Below are 18,484 nucleotides of genomic sequence, written 5' to 3'. Positions count from 1 at the left end.
ATCTCTGACCAGCAGAAATAGTGAAAAATAATATATCATATTATTATCAGATTGGGGGGAATCTTGTAGGGCTTCTTTCCAGGTCCTTGGTGTCCCAAACTAAGAACTGAATAAGATACACAGAAAAGGCAGCAGGGGTGTTTATTTACTGTGGGCAGAAAAGAGGAACATTCTACAGGACAAGAATAGGTTGGTAAAAAGGTTCACAGTGGCCTCAAGGATAAGCAGAAAGGGGTCTTTAGTAGCCCAAATGCCCAGGTTGTCTTTCCCTTCAAGCAAAGGAGGCACTGGGACATTTGTCCTATCAAAAACTCAATTGCCCTCATGCCAGGTAGGAACTGTCCTATAGAAAAAACTTGCTTGATTTCTTGCCAGATGTAAATGAAGGAGAAGAAACGGTGTCTTTTGATTGGTTGTGCCCACATGTAAATGATCAAAAATGGCATCTTCTGGTTGGTCCTGCAAGTAACAAAAGATTCAAACGAAGGGCTGAAAATATCATTTTCTGATTGGTTCCCTATACAGTGCTCAGGAACCATGGAGTCGTTTTGGGTCCTGTATTCTGCACATGTCCTCTCTTTTTAGGAGACATCTTGCTCAACCTGCTGGCCATGGGTTTTTATAACCTTTGACATGTTCCACCCAGTTAGTTGTCCAGTTTTCCCCAACCTTTATCTCCTACATCAGTATTATAGTAAGTCTCTATAATATTGTTTTGGGGTAATTTGTCATGCAGCAATAGATAACTGATGGGATGTGATTTCAGGATTCCTCCCTTCCTGCTCATCAAAAATAACACCCTCTTTGCCTCCTCACCAGTGCCTGATGTGAGTAGGAGAATAAATTTTTTTTTTCACAATATGGGTAACACGGTAATACCCCTTGAAGATACCACATCCACTTAAATTCATGGTAAAATATATTTGACAAGTATAAATTTATTTTTAAAAACTTAGCAGGCTAATCGACTGAGACATTAACTTCAGTCTTAAGTCTTGCTGTTGTAAAAGACTAGAAAGAATAAAATGGTAATTTCTCCCTCAGGGCCCACCATCTCAAAAATAGCTAAACATTTTAAAGAATAAGGTCTTGGCTCTTTCTACAGCCCGTTGCCCCACCCCCAACCCTAACAACATACGTTGGTTAACAGCTTGTGTTTCAGGGGCCACCCTAGAAAAGACACCCCCATCCCCACCACTGGCCTTCATCTAGAGGATTAGGTAATAGACAAACTGCTGGAACTGCACCCTAAGGCAAGGGGAAACTGGTTCAGGAAGAGGGCAGGTGGCCAGACTGAAGGGATAAATTACTTCCTTCAGGCTGGGAAGGGTTTTGGAGTTTCTAGGAATAGAAACCTGCCCCTGGCTTGCAGGCAGTCCCTTCTGTGTGTTTAGGGGGTAGGGTAGTAATAGGACCTTGGGGTCTAGACTCAAGAGTCCAAAGGGGAGCCTCCCCCCATCCTGCCCAGCTGGCATGCAGGCTATGGAGCTGTGATTTTCAGGTACTCCAAGAATTATGAACTAGTGGCATCAAGACTAAAGGGGAAAAGGAAACAAAACGAACCTTTCCCCAAATTTTTGAAATTTCAGCCCCAGAGAGAAGGGAGGAGGAACCTCAAAATGTGACTAATGAACTTCCCGCCAACACTGACAGGCGGGAGCTGAGCCAGACTTGTTTAATTTGGAAAACTGAGATACGTGACGCTTCCTGCCCTGGACTCAGCTGCGGCAAATACACTCCAGGGAGACAAACTTTTCCTGCCAGCAGTTTTGGGTAGGAGGAAGGTACCTGGGGGTAAGAAGGCTGGACGAGGGGGTAAAAGAAGAAGGAAGAATATGGAGGAAGTCGGAGAGGAGCTTAAGGGGCCAGTGCCCCCCTTCCTGACACTTTTCGTCACCAGCTCAGCACCGGGAGAGGTTTACCCAGACAAGGACCTTGGGGCGGACACTGACCGGGCACTCCGCGCGCACCTGCGGGAGTGGCTCCAACACAAACACACGCACGTGCGCCCCGCCCCCGCCGCGCGCACGCGCCCTGAGGCTCCAGCGGCGACGACGGGCGCGCGCGCGGTGCTCGCTGCCCCCACGCTGCTCCCTCGGCTCGGATTGCGGCGCCTCCAGCTCGCAGCCACCGCTCCACGCCGGGCCCGCCGACCTGAAGGTTGCGGCTGTGCTCGGTGGGCTACGGCGAGCGCAGCGGTCGAGGCGGAGAAGGGGGTGAGCGCCCCGGAGCCCCGGAAGTCCCCTGGAGGCGGTGTTGCCTGGCGCGGGCCCCTGCGTAAGACGGGCGCCGTGACAGGCCGGCCAGTGAGGCGCCGCCGGGGGAGGCCGCGACGGAGCTCCAAGACTGGCCATGGGCTGAGACACATCCTCGCCGAGCAGGTGCAGTGACCAGAGGTCCCGGGGGGAGCCCGCCCTGACAGGCCCCGGAAACCATAAACCCCTTCCGGACGCGCCCTAAGCTGCCCGGTGCCCTGTTGACCTTCCCTCTGCTCCTCCCAAAAGGACCTGCTGACCCCGCCTCCAAACCTCACGCCTGCGGTCCTAGTGATCCCCAACAGTCCCGGACATCCTGTGCATACCCCCATTCTACACCCATGATCCCAACCCACTAGGCCCTTGAACCACTTCCCTTTTTGCCCCAGTATTCTGAGGCCACTGCCTACCTGCATAGTGCCTGGGAAGTACCTAGCATCTCTTCCTTTCTCTTCTAACCCAGTGGGGTAGGGGTGGGGGGAGGGGGAAGTGGGAGTGGCCATCCTACCCTCCAGAGTCCCAGGTGACCGTAAACCCATCCTCTTTCTCTCAAGCTTGTAGTGAAAGTGACCCTTCTGCGCCCCACCCACCGGAAAACATGCCCGGGTGACTCCCTCCTAGATCTTCCTTGTGGCCTTCCTCATCCTCTGTAGTGACACTATGCAACCCCAGTGTGACCTGCGAGGCCTCTGGCTCCTGCTGCTGTCCTTGTTCCTGATCCTCTTTGAGGTGGCCAGAGCTGGCCGACCAGTGGCTAGCTGTCCTGCTGCCTGCCTGTGTGCCAGCAACATCCTCAGCTGCTCCAAACAGCAACTGCCCAATGTGCCCCATTCCTTACCCAGCTACACAGCACTACTGGACCTCAGCCACAACAACCTGAGCCGCCTTCGAGCTGAGTGGACCCCTACACACCTGATCCACCTGCATTCCCTGCTGCTGAGCCACAATCACCTGAACTTCATCTCCTCTGAGGCCTTTTCCCCAGTACCCAACCTGCGCTACCTGGACCTCTCCTCCAACCAGCTGCGAACACTGGACGAGTTTCTGTTCACTGAACTGCAAGCACTGGAGGTTCTGCTGCTCTACAATAACCATATCATGGCGGTGGACCGCTGTGCCTTCGATGACATGGCCCAGCTCCAGAAACTCTACTTGAGCCAGAACCAGATCTCCCGTTTCCCTCTGGAACTGGTCAATGAAAGAGCCAAGCGACCCAAACTAACACTCTTGGATCTGTCCTCCAACAAGCTGAAGACCTTGCCACTGAGTGACCTGCAGAAACTGCCAGCATGGATCAAGAATGGACTTTACCTACATAACAACCCCCTGGAATGCACCTGCAAGCTTTACCAGCTCTTTTCACACTGGCAGTACCGGCAGCTGAGCTCTGTTATGGACTTTCAGGAGGATCTGTACTGTGTGCGCTCCAAGGAGCTACACAGTGTCTTCAACCTGAGTTTCCTCAACTGCAGCGAGTACAAGGAGAGTGCCTGGGAGGCTCACCTGGGTGACACCTTCACTATCAACTGTGACACCAAGCAGCAGGGCATGACTAAGGTGTGGGTAACACCGAGCAATGAACAAGTGCTAGATGAGGTGGCCAATGGCACAGTGAGAGTGAGAGTCAAGGATGGCAATCTTCAATTTGAAAAGGTGCAGGTTGAAGATGGGGGTGTGTATACCTGCCATGCTATGGGGGAAACATTCAATGAGACACTGTCTGTGGAGTTGAAAGTATACAACTTCACCTTGCATGGACACCATGACACCCTCAACACAGCTTATACCACCCTAGTGGGTTGTATCCTCAGTGTGGTTCTGGTCCTCATATACCTGTATCTCACCCCTTGCCGCTGCTGGTGCCGGGGTGTAGAGAAGCCTTCCAGCCATCAAGGTGACAGCCTCAGCTCTTCCATGCTTAGTACCACACCCAACCATGATCCTATGGCTGGTGGGGACAAAGATGATGGTTTTGACCGGCGGGTGGCCTTCCTGGAACCTGCTGGACCTGGACAAGGTCAGAACGGCAAGCTCAAGCCAGGTAACACCCTGCCAGTGCCCGAGGCAACAGGCAAGGGCCAACGAAGGATGTCAGATCCAGAATCTGTCAGCTCGGTCTTCTCTGATACACCCATTGTGGTGTGAGCACAATAGGTTGGTGGGGAGATTCTGCCCCAGAAGAGGTAATGCACCCCTGAAGGATATGAGGGGATGGAAGAGAGGGCTGGCTGCCCAAGGGAGTGGGTTCCTCCTGATCTCCAGGGAATTGGTCATGGGCACAGCAGCAGGCAAGATCCCATTGAGGGTGTGGCTGCCACGAGTTTCCAATATGGATATGTTAATCCTCAGGCAAATGCTACACCCCTACCCAAAGCCCTGGCAATTCTCAGTGTAGGAGAGGAAGAGGAGCATGTCTGAGATGGATGAGAATGAGGACGAGGTAAAGGGACGAGCAGATTCCCTAAACTTTTTTGAGGTCATCCCTAGCTCCTTAAAGGAAAATCATTTGAAAACAATTTTTTTTTTGTCTCTGCCCACCCACACCTGTGAAGTTGTGTGTGTTGGGAGAGCCTCCACAGGAGCCATGTTGGGAAAGCTGCAATATCTTCTTTGGTCAGGAAGTCTTCACAGCTGGCGAATTGAAAATCTTTGGAAAATGAGTCAGGAAAAGGCTGAGCCCTGGATCAGTAATGCTCCCCAAAGTTGTTGTGAGCCTTTCCACTAGCCTCTTTCCCAGTGAGCCCTGGATAGATGGATATCTTAGCAGGAGCCTGGCCTGTTGCCTGTGATGGCAGCATGTAGGATTTGCTGTCTGTGCCTTGTAGTGGGACCAGTGGCACAGTTACAGCATAAATTGAGAGGTCCCCATCACAGAATAGCTGCTAGCACAAAACTTGTAGATGGGGGTGAACTCCAGATAGGCTATTTCCCTGGTTGGAGAAACCCTTGGTTAACATTTGATTCCCAGCATCTATGTGTCAGACCAGTGGGTTGCTGAAGGCAGAACTTTTAACAGATTCCTGTTGTAGATGTGGTTTGTTGGCCCACTGTCTCCAGAAGGATGAGGGTAAATCAGCTTCTGTGATGTAGCAGGCAGCTGGACCCACCTGATTTTCTGTGTATGCCATCTCTTTAGTCTTCTTATCAAGCTAAGGTGGGATTCTGAGTTTTCCTTAATACGCTGCTCTGCAAAGAGAAAAATTTAGGAAAGGCTGTCCCCAGCTGGGTTAGACTGGTGTGGAGGTTGAGAGAACCCAATAGGTATCTCCTCTGTGTTGACAAGGCTGCCTCACTCCTCTCTCAGAGATCTCACTCTTGTTGCAAAGCCAAATCATGGGATTTTGTCATCTGAAGGGTTGGAATTGGGTGGTCTCTGTCTCAGAATGGCAATTTGGAGTGCAGCTTGGAGTTCTACCGTGCATAAAGCTCAAGGCAATACTGTAGCAGAGGCAACCAATGGCAAAACACTTTCAGATGGAAAGTTCTGCCACTCCATCCCTCAGCCAGAGGTCTGTGCAGTTGTGGTTGTTAGGCCAGAAGAACATAAGAACCTTAGTTTCCAGCTAGAATTGTAGATTAGGTTGGGTATGAAGATGACTGCTCCCTTTAACCATAGTACAGCCCTGGGAGATGGTAGCTGTGAGCTTTGGCAGACGGATGAGCAGGGCAAAGATAAAAATGTTCTTTGATGTTGGTCCTTTTTAGTGTCTCTTCTCTCCTATGTTTCCTGTCTCTTGAAAGTTCTCCAGGTCCTCTAGTTGTTTTTTTTTTCCCTTTTAGGTTCTAAGAGGTGTTATTTACCTGTGGGTAAGGACTGCTTGCTAGGAGGCCCTGACGCTTAAGCTGCCTGTTAATATTGGGGAAGGGACTTGGAAGTCACCATCTTTCCCTTATCTGTCTCTGGGATCTCAAGGTTGCTCTCCATCTTTTATTAGTAACCTAGTTTTGTCGAGAGAGGTGCAGCAATTTCCCTCAAGTAGTTGCATGCTCATAGGTGTGCATGCTCATAAGTATGCATGCACAGCAGCACCTTGACCTCCACCAAGACAGTGGATCTATAGTCCCCACTAATGCCACTTCCAGTACAGTCTCTCGCCTTGTGCACAACTTTATGCACACAATTTTCTTGTGCCGTAGGAGAGACAGTGACCATGCCAGGCTTTTCAAATACACAAATTATTATACTTTAATTTCTGAACTCACTAAACCTTCACATCTCCATGACTCTGAATCGCTTCTCTGCAAAAGCTAGAGTTAGAGGGACCATGGGTTGAAGATCTCTGGAGAAGGGGGTCATGAGGCCCTAGGTAGGTCTTCAGACTCCTGGGAAACCTTCCTTGAAAACTACATATACACAATACTAAGAACTAGGGCAGTGAAGGACCCAGAAGGAAGCTGGCAGGGGCCGAGCAGCTATGAATTGATCTTAATGTTAACTGCCCTAATAAGACCAAAGTAAGAGAAAAACGTTTTCTGGCTATACCCCCGAGACTTAAAAGGATTTTGTTACCAGAGCAATAGGCAGCAGGACTCCCTCCTCAGACTTAGCAAGAAACATGGGAAAATATTTTTTCATGCTGCAGATTTCCCTCTTGATACTACCCTTTGCTCTGAAACTCTTACAGTGAAAGTCAAATGAAACAATCCTTCTGAGGCATTCTAGCTGAGTTCCCCAGGGCTAGGAGGGCCATTTTCTTCCTGAGTCCTACCTTGAAGCTCTAAGCCTCCTTACTGTTTGGGATACCTTGAAGATGTGCCTGGATGCCCCACTAAGATTAGCCTCTTCCCATGGTTTCAGTTGATAAAACCCAAAGGTAGCTTTCTACTTGGGGAACTGAATACTCACCAAGAGCATGCAATTCACCAAGTCCTCCAGAACCTGGGTAGAAAATTTTCAGGTGTGGTTATAAGACAAGGCTGAGAGACCACCTGCTCCCCTCACCCTACCCTGCACCCATAAGCCAGACATATCTCCCAGGAAGCAGGTGTCCTTGGAGACAAGAGTATGACTGGGCTGTGCAATCTGTTCATGTAATTATTTATGATCGTTTCTTCTTTGCTTGTATTAGGCCCCTGAGAGGGGGCCAGGAGAGGGTATATTTCAGCTGGGGAGAGCAAAGCTAACTGATTCCAGTTTTGTGTGTGTTCTTACCTCTGTATGTTCTCCTGTGTCCAGGACCCTGTCCCTCCCACTTGTGTACACCCAGGCTGGCAGATCTCAGAGCATCTGGGCTCTGAAAACTAGATAATGACCATTAAACCTGGCTTGAGTCTCTGTTCTGGCATTGTCTGTGGCTGGTTCATTTATCTTTTCAGCCTGTGGGCGGGGTTTACTGTACCTCATATGGGTGTAGCCAGTCTAGTCTAGAGAGAGAATCTTTAAATGCCATTACAGGGACATGGGTAAAATCCACATCTAAGCACTAAGATAGATTAGGGGTCAGAAAACTTTTTTAGTCACAAGCCAGATAGTAAATACTTTAGGCTTTGTAGGCCACACAGTCTGTTATACTTCAGCTGTGCTGCTATACCCTGAAGGGTTCACAGACAGTGAAAGAATGAATGATTGTGGCTCTGTTCCAATGTTGTAGTCCATTTTTTGTTGCTATAATGAAATACTTCAGGCTGAATATTTTATAAAGAGGTTTATTTAGCTCACAGTTTTGAAGAATAAAAGTCAAAGATCAGGTGGCCCCATCTCGTTGACCTCTGGTGAGGGCCTTATGTTGATGACATCACAGTGATGGGAACACAGATGGAAGAGATCACATGGTGAGACAGGAAGACAGAGATTCCAGGGGTCAGGCTTCTTTTTTTGTAACAACTTGCTCTTGCAGGAACTAACCAGGGTCCCATGAAAACTACATTAATCTCTCCCAGGAGTGATGCTGACCAAGTCCCACCTCTTAAAGTTTCTACCACTTCTCAAAACAACCATACTAGGGACCAAGCTTCCAGTACATGAACCTTTGGGGTACAAATTCAAATAATAACCAAACCATAGCATATAATAAAACTTTATTTATGGACATTGAAATTTGAATTATATATAATTTCAATATGTCTTTTGAGGTTTTTTGTTTGTAATCATTTAAAAATGTAAAAACTATTAGTAGATTACAGACCACACAAATCCAGGCAATGGAGTGGTTTGACCAGTGGGCCATAGTTTGCCAACCTCTGAGACTATTACTGAGGCTTTAGCAGCAAGAGTTTAGACATCCTATAACTTGGAGGCAATGAAGTTTTCCTGGGTCTTTGGGGAGGAGGGTTGTCTTCTCCACAGAATTCTCTTAAAAGTCTAGATTGAGCTTACTAATGGTACTGTGGGAAAATGCTTGGAATGGGTTTTAAATAATATTGGGAAACTGCTCACTTATATGTAATTATGATTATTACCAGCATATTTTCATGTTGCAAATGGTAGCCATCTTAAGGCTAAAAGTATGTTCATCGAATGCACAGATTAATATTGACAGTTTAGTGTGTTCTAGGTATTGTGTGGAATGAGAAAATGCAGCCCTCACTGTTTTGGTATAGACATAGCCTACCAGAAACTGGAATGGATTCTAAATTCTGATCAGCCAAATTCCTTGGCTACTCTCTTGGTACTTCCAGAAGGGGATTGTCATGGTAGATACCAAAGGGAAAGAGAACATGTTACAAGGGGAAAATGAAAAAGAAATTGAAAGAGTAAGAATTTGTATAATTACCTAATTTCTTACATTTGTAAAATCTGAAAAGGCAGATCCCAGTCTGGAAAGTGTGCATGTATGCCTGTGTGTGTGCACATGTATGTGTGTGTGTGTGTGTGTTATGTATGTATATGTATGTGTGTCCTGGAAATTGAACCAGTCCCTAACATATATTAGGGCAAACACTAGCTGCACCCCCGGCCTTTTTATATTACTTTAAAATTTTGGGACAGGATCTGGCTAAATTCCCCAGGCTGGCCTCGAACTTGAAATCCTCTAGCCTCATCCTCCCAAATAGCTGGGATGATAGGCATGCACTATCATGCTGGCTGGAAGTTAAAGCTTTTTCACTTCATGAGAAACAGCTGAGCTGATGAAGGATAGAGACATCTTACAACCAGTCACATCAGAAAAATGAACCTTGGCAATCAGTAAAACGATGGATTTTCATGTCAGAGCTCTCCCATAGTCCACATTTATAGATTTTTGTGTTTGCAAAGTTTTTTCTGTGGCTGACAGTTTGGCCTAGAGGATGAAGCTAGTAAAGAAACAGACTGGGAAAGACCACCTATTTTCTCTTCTATCTTGGCCTGTGCCATCCCTATCTCTGAGTCTGACAGGGTTTGTTTTGTTCTTTGCAGTATTGTAGATTAAACCCAGGGCCCTCACACTGTTCTACATCTCCATCCTATTACACAATCAATAGGGTCTCCCTAAGTTGCTAAGTTCCCCAGGCTGGGATTAAATTTGCAAGCCTCCTGCCTCAGCTTCCCAGAGTTCTGGATTATAGACCTGTGCCACCAGGCTTGTCTTAAGTCTAAGTTTTGATATTCTTCTTTCCATCATCCCAAGGAAGTCCACAGCTGTATTGCTTCAACTCTTCCTGCCCTACCCCACCTAAAGTCACAAGAAGTTCCTAGATCTTTGCCAAAATGTGCAATTGTGTTTGCCATGGCTCACAGTACTTTCTCTTGCTCTCCGCTGCCCTTAAGTAGCACTTGGAGGAGGCTAATGTGACAGTTGCCTTTTAGAACAGAAAATGAGAGTTCAGATCATGGGCTAGCCTATTTCTTTTACCTGCTCTCTCAACTCCTCCCCTTTCTGTATCTGTACCACTTAAGTTGTCTCCCAGGAAACTAGTGGAGTAGCTTCACTTTCCCTACCCAAATAGCATGAAAGGCTCAGGCTCCTTCAGTAGGACAGTGGCTTTTCTGGGCAGGCCACAGTAAATCTGTGCTGGATGCTGCTGCTCCTAGGGCTTGAGAGAGGAAAGCTAAAGCAGCTATCAATCAAGCCTTTTCATCAGCTATATATACTGACAGGTGGAAAATATCAAATGTCGAAGATACTTAAGGTACATCCTGGGACCTTCCTAGTCAGCCTAGTTATTATCCCCTAAGCAAAGAAGGCATAGAACAGCGGCCTGAGAGAACCATCCTTCAGTGAGCCAGAACATGCAGCTGTGCAGTGGGACCACCAAGTCTTTGGCACTGGCATACATAAAGTCAGTCATTGCCCCCAAAGCCAGGGATGTGTACATATGTATGTGCATAGTGCACACACAGGTTGAGAGGATTGGAGTTGCATGGTACTTGGTGCTGCTTTTCTCTCACCTACCACTTCTCCCTTAGTTTTCATAACTTGCTTCTGGTGTGGGACTAAGCAGAACTGAGCACACTTAGGATGCACTGTGAGGTAACCAGGAATCTGCATTAAAGATAGCAGTGCTGGGGGTACTCAGGTATATTCACTGAGACAAAGTTGACTCCTCAGATACGACAGAATAGCCTGAAATGGTTCCTTAGTCTGCTTCCAAAAGAGGTTAAACTCACCTGGGAAATTCTGACAATAGTAGGTGGGTTAAAAATGGACTGTTATTCAGAGACTGCATTGGTAACTAGCCAAGCCTTGGGGTGTGTGGGGGGTTACTAGTCACTGGAAGTAATTTTGTCTGCATTAAGCCCAGCCCAGGGCTCAGACTACTGCCACCCGCCCTCCGGGACAGATCTAGGGCACTATCCTCCCACCTTTCAGTTTATGCCTTCTTTGTGCCCATGCTTGTGAGAATGGCTGAGATTATGCCCACAATGCCTGATTAGTATTTAATTCCTGGATCCCAGGACAGGAAAAAAACACGATAAAAACCAAATATTCAACCCTTTGTGATGCTGTTGCTCCCGTCTCTCTGCATTCACTCTAGGCAGACTGCTGCCTGTTCTCGGACAAATGGAGTGGAAAGTATCCTCCTTCCTCTAATTTCAAATTTAAACAGACTTTCATGTTGTGTGTGTGTGTGTGTGTGTGAAATTCAGTAAAGCATTTGGAGGAAGATGAGAAGACTGATCCTATACCAAGAGCCTGAAATAAGGAAGGGAAACCAAGCTGTGGATCCCTGGAAACAAGAAGCCATGTCCCTCACAGTTCTGCATCCCCAGTGCCTGGCATGAGGGCTTGAGGATACAGAAGGAAAACCAGAGGGTTGGGATGACAATGTGGTATTTTCTATTGTTCCTCACTTCCTGGCTTATGTACCCCTCTTCCCTGAGGACAAAATTAGGGAGAAGATGTTTAGACAAACCTGTGATGAGCAGCTCCTAGTATCTACTCTGGGTACTTCAGGTTAGACCTGGTGGACAGATTAGCAGTTAGCCCCATGACTTGAACACGCTAGGTAGGCAGCAATTAGGGCAAACCTCACTGGTCATGGCCTTGGTGGCATTTCTGGCAGGAATGCGTAAGAACTGACCTTGCATCTTGAAAGAAATGTGTCTGTGTTCTCTTATGATAGCACAACCTCTCAGACTTGGGTCCCCCAAGCATCATTATCCATAAATGTTTGCTGCCTCCCTAGGAAGCATAAAGCCCAGAGCCAGGCTCAGTGAGACAGAAAAGGACAAGAACACAATAATACCACCTGATACATATGTTTAATGCTTTGAACTTCCCATCTCCTGTTAACATGCTTTTTCACATCTAACTCTCTCAACATCCCTGTGAGGTAGGTTGAGTAGCCAGCTGCTTTGCCCATGGCCACAGCAGTGGTGGGGGCTGAGTAAACTGATACAGCAGTTTTCCCAGCTCCCAGGCCAATGTATCTTTTATATCACGATGCACAGGCTATTTATGGCAACCAGACATAGGGACACTAAACCAGAAGCCTCCCTGCATCCTGAGCTTGCAGAGGGGCACCAGAAAAAGCTGAGGTTTGGCCAAGAGGACCCAGGGTGCCCCCTAGAGGCTATGGCAGGTAAACAGAAGGAAACGCAGGAGTACTAGAGGTTCCAGGTCATCAGCTGCCACTGCCACCACCAGTCTCAGCTGAACATACACTGTATTCCCTACATCTCTCTACCTTTGTCAGGGACTCAGGGCCTTATTAGTTTATGAAGAGTCTTAGTGCTGCTCCCAGAAAAAAACTCAAAGGATGGATAGGCCAGAAGACTCCTGACTTCTCTCCCACAGTGCCTCCCTATTCTGTCACACTCTGCAGGCAGGAAGAGGGGAAAGTGAGGGCTGGCTGACTCAGCCTGCAAGTGCTTAGAGATCTGGAGCTGAAAGGCCCCAGCACCATTCAACTAATGATTATTATTAACTCTGAACAGGCCTTGGCACAGCAGCCAGCTGGCTCAGGGAGGATGCCTGGATCTCCCACAGTGAGGTCTGAAAAACAAGACCCACACCAGCCATGCATGGGGACAATAAGAAAGAAGGGACAGGCCATTGTCAGAGAGTAGGGAAGGGTGATCTGCCTTGTGAGCAGTGGGGAGAGGAGGTACAGGCTGGCAAGTGATAACAGCCTATCTCAAATGGAGCTGACAGCCAAGGAGGGGAGGCTGGGTGACTTCCTCAGACACAGTGCTCCTGCCATTCAACACTACTCCCAGCCCTGATAGGGCTCAAAGGAAGGGTTAGTTACAGGAAAGAACTTGTGAGGGGTATCCAAACCCAAAATAGCAATCCCAGTACCATTTGGATTTAGATACAAAACCATCTATGTTTCTAATGTCCTCAAGGTTGAGTCTGAATATAATCAAACTTGGAACACAATCAAATATGGAATCAGGACTTAGGGAGCCTGATATGGAAAGCTGTGCAAATGACAGGCTTTTTTTAAAATCTGAGCACGCTGGCTTCTTTATTTTTAAAAGCAGCTTTCCCTTGTCAGGGAACAAGGGCAAAAGGGCAGCCATTTTGCTTCTTCCTTGAGGCCTCTGCCTGGCTGCTGAGGAGCCCAGCAAGTACCCAGACATTAGGAGATACAGAGAAGTGGGGGAGGGGGAACAGGGAGGAGGGAGTACACAGCCAGGAGGCATATGCTGCCAGCAGCCACTGAGATCCCAGCTGGAAGAAGAGTGCCCTGGCACCGAGGTCTAATGGTTGTCCAGCTGCTGCCCCAGGATGTGAGGGCAGGTGGTGATGGAGGGAGAAATGGAAAGATGGGAGGAGGGAAGTTCCCCCACGATCTGGCCTACCAGAAAGAAAGGCTCCTGCTGGTGACCTACTCCCTATAACGCAGTCAGACTGGGCTAAGCAGACCACCTAAGCCCTACATTTTGCCCTGTCTGTGCCCCTGCCCTCCAGGCCCACTGGTCAGAGAGGCGACAGCTGGGTTCCTTCCTCCTGCAGAATATAAATGACTCCCCTTCCTCCCAGGGCTGGGAATAGACATCAGATGGCACAGCCCACGCAAACTGCCGGCTGTCAGCACGCCTGCCCGCCCACCAGCCTCCGCACCACCTGGGAGGAGGCAACACCTCAGGCGGGCTCAGGCTTTCCGGCATTGCCTGCTGCTCTCAGAGCAGACTGATGAACCCAGTCAGACCCCCTCACCCTATGTAGACCCCCAGCACTGGCCATGATTAGGGGAAAAATGGAATCCTTGGATTAAAGCGACCTTAGGCGAGAATCTCCTCCATGCAACCCAGTAACCATTGCCTCTAACTTCATGCCGTGTTGGGCAGTGTGAGGGAGGGAGAGGACAGTCACCCTCTGCACATCCTTTAGATGCTCAGCACCTAGAGAGTTCCTGGGAGATGCCATGTGAGGTCCGCTGAGAATACTTAAGCCCTCCCAGTCCCCATTCCTATGCTATTGAATCACACCAACCTGCTTGCTCAGTCACATGGAGAGGAGGCCCTAAAGCTTCAGAAGGCCTGGGACGTTTAAGATACCGACATCAAAGAAAACCTCTCCCTGATCACAGGAAATGGAGCTCCCAGGCCTCTCAGTTTCCAGTGGGTTGTATCTATAGAAAGCCAGTTGTCTCTAGTCCTTGCGCGATCTATGGAAGTCTCATTGCCCTGCATGAGCTAGACCACAGCTAACTAGTCTGGCATCCAGCCCTTACCACTGAAGGCAGTCTGGGAAACTACTTTCAGTTGGAACAAGGAGGGTTTTCTGCAGGGAAGAGAGTCCAGCCCTCATTTGCCAGCTGGCCAAACCCAGCCTCCTCCTGGGTCAAAGAGCTGACAGGAGATGACAACTAAGGAAAGATTAGATGATGAGGTGAGAAAGAGAACCAAGGAGACTTTTGTTCTCCTTGGATCAGAAGGGCCCTGCCCACTTCCTTGGCCCTTATTTTGTTCTAAAAGCATCAGAATAGCTCCATGAAGCTATGTGCTAAGGCAAGACCCTGAGCCCTAAGAAGAGCAAAACATGAGATGCCCAAGACTACTTTGCCCTGAGAATGGATGTCAAGGGATGGAGCACATCCAGGTTTTATAGGCCAGATCCTAAGGTGGGCTAAAGGAAGTTCTTAGCTGAGCTAAGGAGCCTATAAGAAGCTAAGAGCTTGATAAGCCAGTGCCCTTCACTCCTTCAAAAATTTTAAAGTGGCTTTAGTGCCTTTACTGTCTTGGAGTCCACAAGACATTCCCTTGGGCCCCTTTTCACCACAGTGCCTGATCTCTCATGCCCTGGCCCAGGAGCCAAATTGGCAAGATTTCTGAAGGGTTACAAGGGCAGGCCTCTTTCTCAAGGGAATAAAAAGGGAATGAATGTAAAAGCTATAGCCTGAGGCTGCTAAGTGGTCCACACAGTCCAGAGCTGCTAGGAGGTTCAGTGACATCAACTTGAAAAACGCTGATTAGAGATGGAAGGGACTTAAGAGATGGTTTAGAAATATTCACTTCACAGATGAAAAAACTGAGGTCCTGAGATAAAGAATTTACCTAAGATGGTACAGTAACCTAAGAGGACCACAGGCAAGACTCTTGGGTTTTCTCCACTATATCATACTGCTTTCTCAAAAGGGACCCGAATATCTGTGTCTTTCGTTCATAACTTGCAGGAATCCAACACTTCATCAGGCACACAGGAAATCACCATCACCACCACCACCAAATACTTCTGTTTCCCAGCAAGAGTGGAGGCTTGAGGTTCAAGCTCTCTATCACCTTCCACTTGTACCCAGTACATTTCCCTATTTTTGCCTGCTGAATCATCGCTCATTAATATATGCTTGGGTTTCTGCAGCCTCTGGCCCAGTTGTGAAGAACAAAAATCTAACCACTTCTGAAATCGGTCCCTTGAAGTTCACCAAGGAGCCACTGAAGTCCATGGCAAGTATCCCTCCTAAGTTCAGTTTGGAGGCACTCACATTTCCATTTTCTTCCTTGGCAAGTAGGATCTGGAGATCTGGTGCATGATCACCAGGGCTGGGTAGAGAGGCAGTGCCAGGCACAGGTACCAGGCTGCACCTTTGATCTGGGCCTGGAACCACACTGAGTACATTCCCAGGAGCACTGTTACTGTTGCCATCAGGTAAACTACCAGTCCACATGTCAGATGGTAGAGCTTGAGGCGAGCCACCCTTGACACCCTGGCTGCTCGGGGAAAAAGTAGGCAGAGCCCACACAGTGCCTGGGCTCCAGTGGCCAGCAGCGTCACAACTCCTACCCAGCTGTGCCAAGATACCAGATGGGGCAGCTCACTGCGGGTCTTGCTGGAGATGATGAAGCCCAGGCCAAGGGCAGCACAGAGGATGGTTAGGGTCTGTCCTGCCCAGTGGAGCCGAGTCCAGGCCTTTCGGGAACAGAAGAGGAATGGGGAGTGCTCAGGCGAGAAGATTAGGATGGCCTCAGCCATGCAGAGGCAGAACTGTGAATACAAAAGAGGGCCAGTGAGCTGCAGATGTGGCTTACAGGCTTGAGAAAAAGAGGTGACCTCACATATCCAAATGGGGGACAAAGGGTGATGCTTCCTCCAAGACCTCCTGCGTCATAGGTCAGCACTTGAATAACTGGAAACTGGCACTTGAATGTAAGTCTCATCATTCCAGCTGACATTTGCCTTCCCATTTCTGGACCAGTGGAATGACAAATGTTACTTTCTTCTGAATTTGGGGGGCAAGGACAGTGATGACTGGATAATATGCCCTCCACTTCCTCTTTTCAGGCCCCAGAGAAGTACTCTCTCCCAGGCCCTCTCATCTTCTTAACCACCTGATCTTTTACCATAACCCAGCCCTCCATGTTTCTCAGCCCCATAGGCTATGGAGAGAGATGAGGCCCTGGCTGTCTTCCCCATGTCTCTGAACCTTAGAAAGGCGGAGCCTTGTGAAAGTTGGATATTTTCCCGCGGGTGATGCTAAGCATATCCAAATCAGTTGCTGATAGAAACTCAAACTCACCGCCAAAGCCATGAATACTGGATGCCAGGAGAAAAGACCTAAGAATCAAAGAGAACAAGCTGACCGGCTGAGCAGCACTGTTCCTACCCCCGTGGACAGGTGGAGCCCAAAGAATCTGGCCACGGGAAAGGTCAGGATATCATGTCCAAACCTAGTCAGGAACTCAAGGAAAAGTGGAGTGACAAGGGGCCCCCAGCAAACACAAGCCAGCTTGGCCTGGGGTCCCCATTTGGCCCCTCTCGGCTGTCAGCTCACTGCTAAAGTAGACCTCCGCCTCCCTCCCCTCGTATCCTTCATCAGGAGCCTGGCTTACAAAGAAGTAGCAGGACTGCTCAATCACTTGCCCTCCCCCACACCCAGCACCCATAGCCCCACCCTTTCTAGACTCCCGGGCCCCGCCCACCAGGCCCTAAAGATCCGTATGCAGCCCGACCCTCCGCTGTTCGCCACCCCCCACAGCTGCCCCTCAAGCACCTCGGCTCCGCCCCCTTCCATGGTCCCGCCCCGTCTCACACACTCACTGGTTCCTGGCCGGGACAGTGCAATCAGAAAGATGGTGAAGCCCAAAGCTACCAGGTGCGCCAAGATCCCACTGCCTCTCCGCAGCCAGCGGGTCAGTCTGGGCTCCCTCGCTGGAGCGGGAACCAGACCTACCTCCAGGGGCTGCATGGCCTTTCCGGGCCAGCCCGCACAGTCCAGCTGCTGGAGGAGTCTTCCGGGTTTGCGATCGCAGAGGCGGCGGCGGCGGCTGCAGGAGAGGCTCCTCCCCGGGGATGCCGCCGGCCTTGCGACGGAGGCGCCCACAGCGCCCCCTGGGGGATGCGGGGGAGCCTCAGTGGCCGCTCCCAGGAGTCCCAGACCTGACGGCTACCAGCCCACCTTCATTTGTATCTTTGTGGCTATAAGGGCTGTATCTTAAGCAGCCTGTGGCTACTATATCGGTGGCAATTGATTTCAGTGAAACCCCAAATCATGCACTTGGTATGCTGACCCGAGTGTGAAACCAGTGTTTTTAGCCGCTTTTCCGAAGTACTGGGATTTCGCTGGCTGCTTACTCTCTCCTGCCATCTCTTCTGGCTTAAGGGAACAAAATTCCTCCTTGCCTGAACACAAGGAGAAATAAAAGGAAAGGACAAGGCTGAAAACCTAGTGCTCTGCACCTGACGAATTCAGGTTTGAGGGCGAGGAGAGGGATGCTACTCTCATCTCCCATCCGCAGTTGTCCCCAGCTGAGACGTGGAAGAACTAGGGTACTCCCTTGCTGCCTCCACAACAGCTGTTCAGCCCTGAGGAGCAAGGTGATCCTGAGGAACCAAGGCCTCCCACACCCCAGGTTTTGCAAGTGATCTCCCTTTTCCCTCCTACATACAGAAAGGTGTGGTCCAGGCCAAGGAGGCCTACCCTGTCCTTAAGGGCAAACCCACTCGCCAAGAGACTAACTAGACTTCAGCATCAATCCTGAGAACAATTACCAACTCAGCTCAAGCTTCCCCATGTAGCTGAAAACAAGAGAATGCTAGTAAGAGGTGGGAAGGGCAGGAACAGCCAGAGAAACACGGTAATTTGGAGTAGCATGGAGGTCTACGGTTGCTGGAAGACCAGAAAAGGGTTGGGAGTGACCTCGGGGCAGACTCTATATAGAGCCAGAGGTGCAGCTCCCCTCCCCCATCTCCCTTTCCAAGGGGACCAGAGTCAGGATTTTAGGAACCCTGCTCAGAGACATATACTCTTCATCATCCTACCTGAAGAGAAGACTCTGTAGTAATACAAACCCTAGACTTTGCTGGGAGTGAGTCTGAGTACCTATCATCTAAGCCTCCTGGGTGGGGTTGGGGACAATAAGGACACTCATTTTGCTACTGTTTTTCTTCCTTTTCTGTGTTTCTGTTTTTATATTTTCTTAG

The 18,484-nt window shown here is 49.2% G+C and overlaps 2 protein-coding genes across 4 annotated transcripts; one reads left to right on the top strand and one right to left on the bottom strand.

Annotated features, from left to right (window-relative positions):
* The first annotated feature begins 2,067 nt into the window (after positions 1-2,067).
* Positions 2,068-7,535, top strand: Amigo1 (adhesion molecule with Ig like domain 1). Its single transcript, XM_004853638.4, has 2 exons — positions 2,068-2,381; positions 2,810-7,535. Exon 2 carries the CDS (start codon positions 2,916-2,918, stop codon positions 4,398-4,400), a length of 1,485 nt encoding a protein of 494 aa, XP_004853695.1. The 5' UTR covers positions 2,068-2,381; positions 2,810-2,915; the 3' UTR covers positions 4,401-7,535.
* Positions 7,536-7,885: 350 nt separating this feature from the next.
* Cyb561d1 (cytochrome b561 family member D1) lies at positions 7,886-18,477 on the bottom strand. Of its 3 annotated transcripts, none has more exons than XM_004853631.4 (3): positions 17,102-18,459; positions 16,581-16,618; positions 7,886-16,048 (listed from the first exon to the last, which is right to left on the bottom strand). In XM_004853631.4, exons 1-3 carry the CDS (start codon positions 17,247-17,249, stop codon positions 15,545-15,547), a joined length of 690 nt encoding a protein of 229 aa, XP_004853688.1. In that variant the 5' UTR covers positions 17,250-18,459; the 3' UTR covers positions 7,886-15,544. The 3 variants fall into 3 exon arrangements, with proteins under 3 accessions (XP_004853688.1, XP_004853689.1, XP_021121274.1); XM_004853632.4 differs by having other exon boundaries at positions 17,235-18,459; XM_021265615.2 differs by lacking the exon at positions 16,581-16,618 and having other exon boundaries at positions 17,235-18,477.
* Between the last annotated feature and the right edge of the window lie 7 nt (positions 18,478-18,484).

This window comes from Heterocephalus glaber, unplaced genomic scaffold (assembly GCF_053883595.1).
Source record: "Heterocephalus glaber isolate CG9 unplaced genomic scaffold, H.glaber_assembly_v1.0 deba00001442, whole genome shotgun sequence".
Taxonomy (NCBI): Eukaryota; Metazoa; Chordata; class Mammalia; order Rodentia; family Bathyergidae; genus Heterocephalus; species Heterocephalus glaber.
The sequence above is the reverse complement of the archived record's forward strand: the minus strand, read 5'-3'. Positions and strand labels throughout refer to the sequence as shown.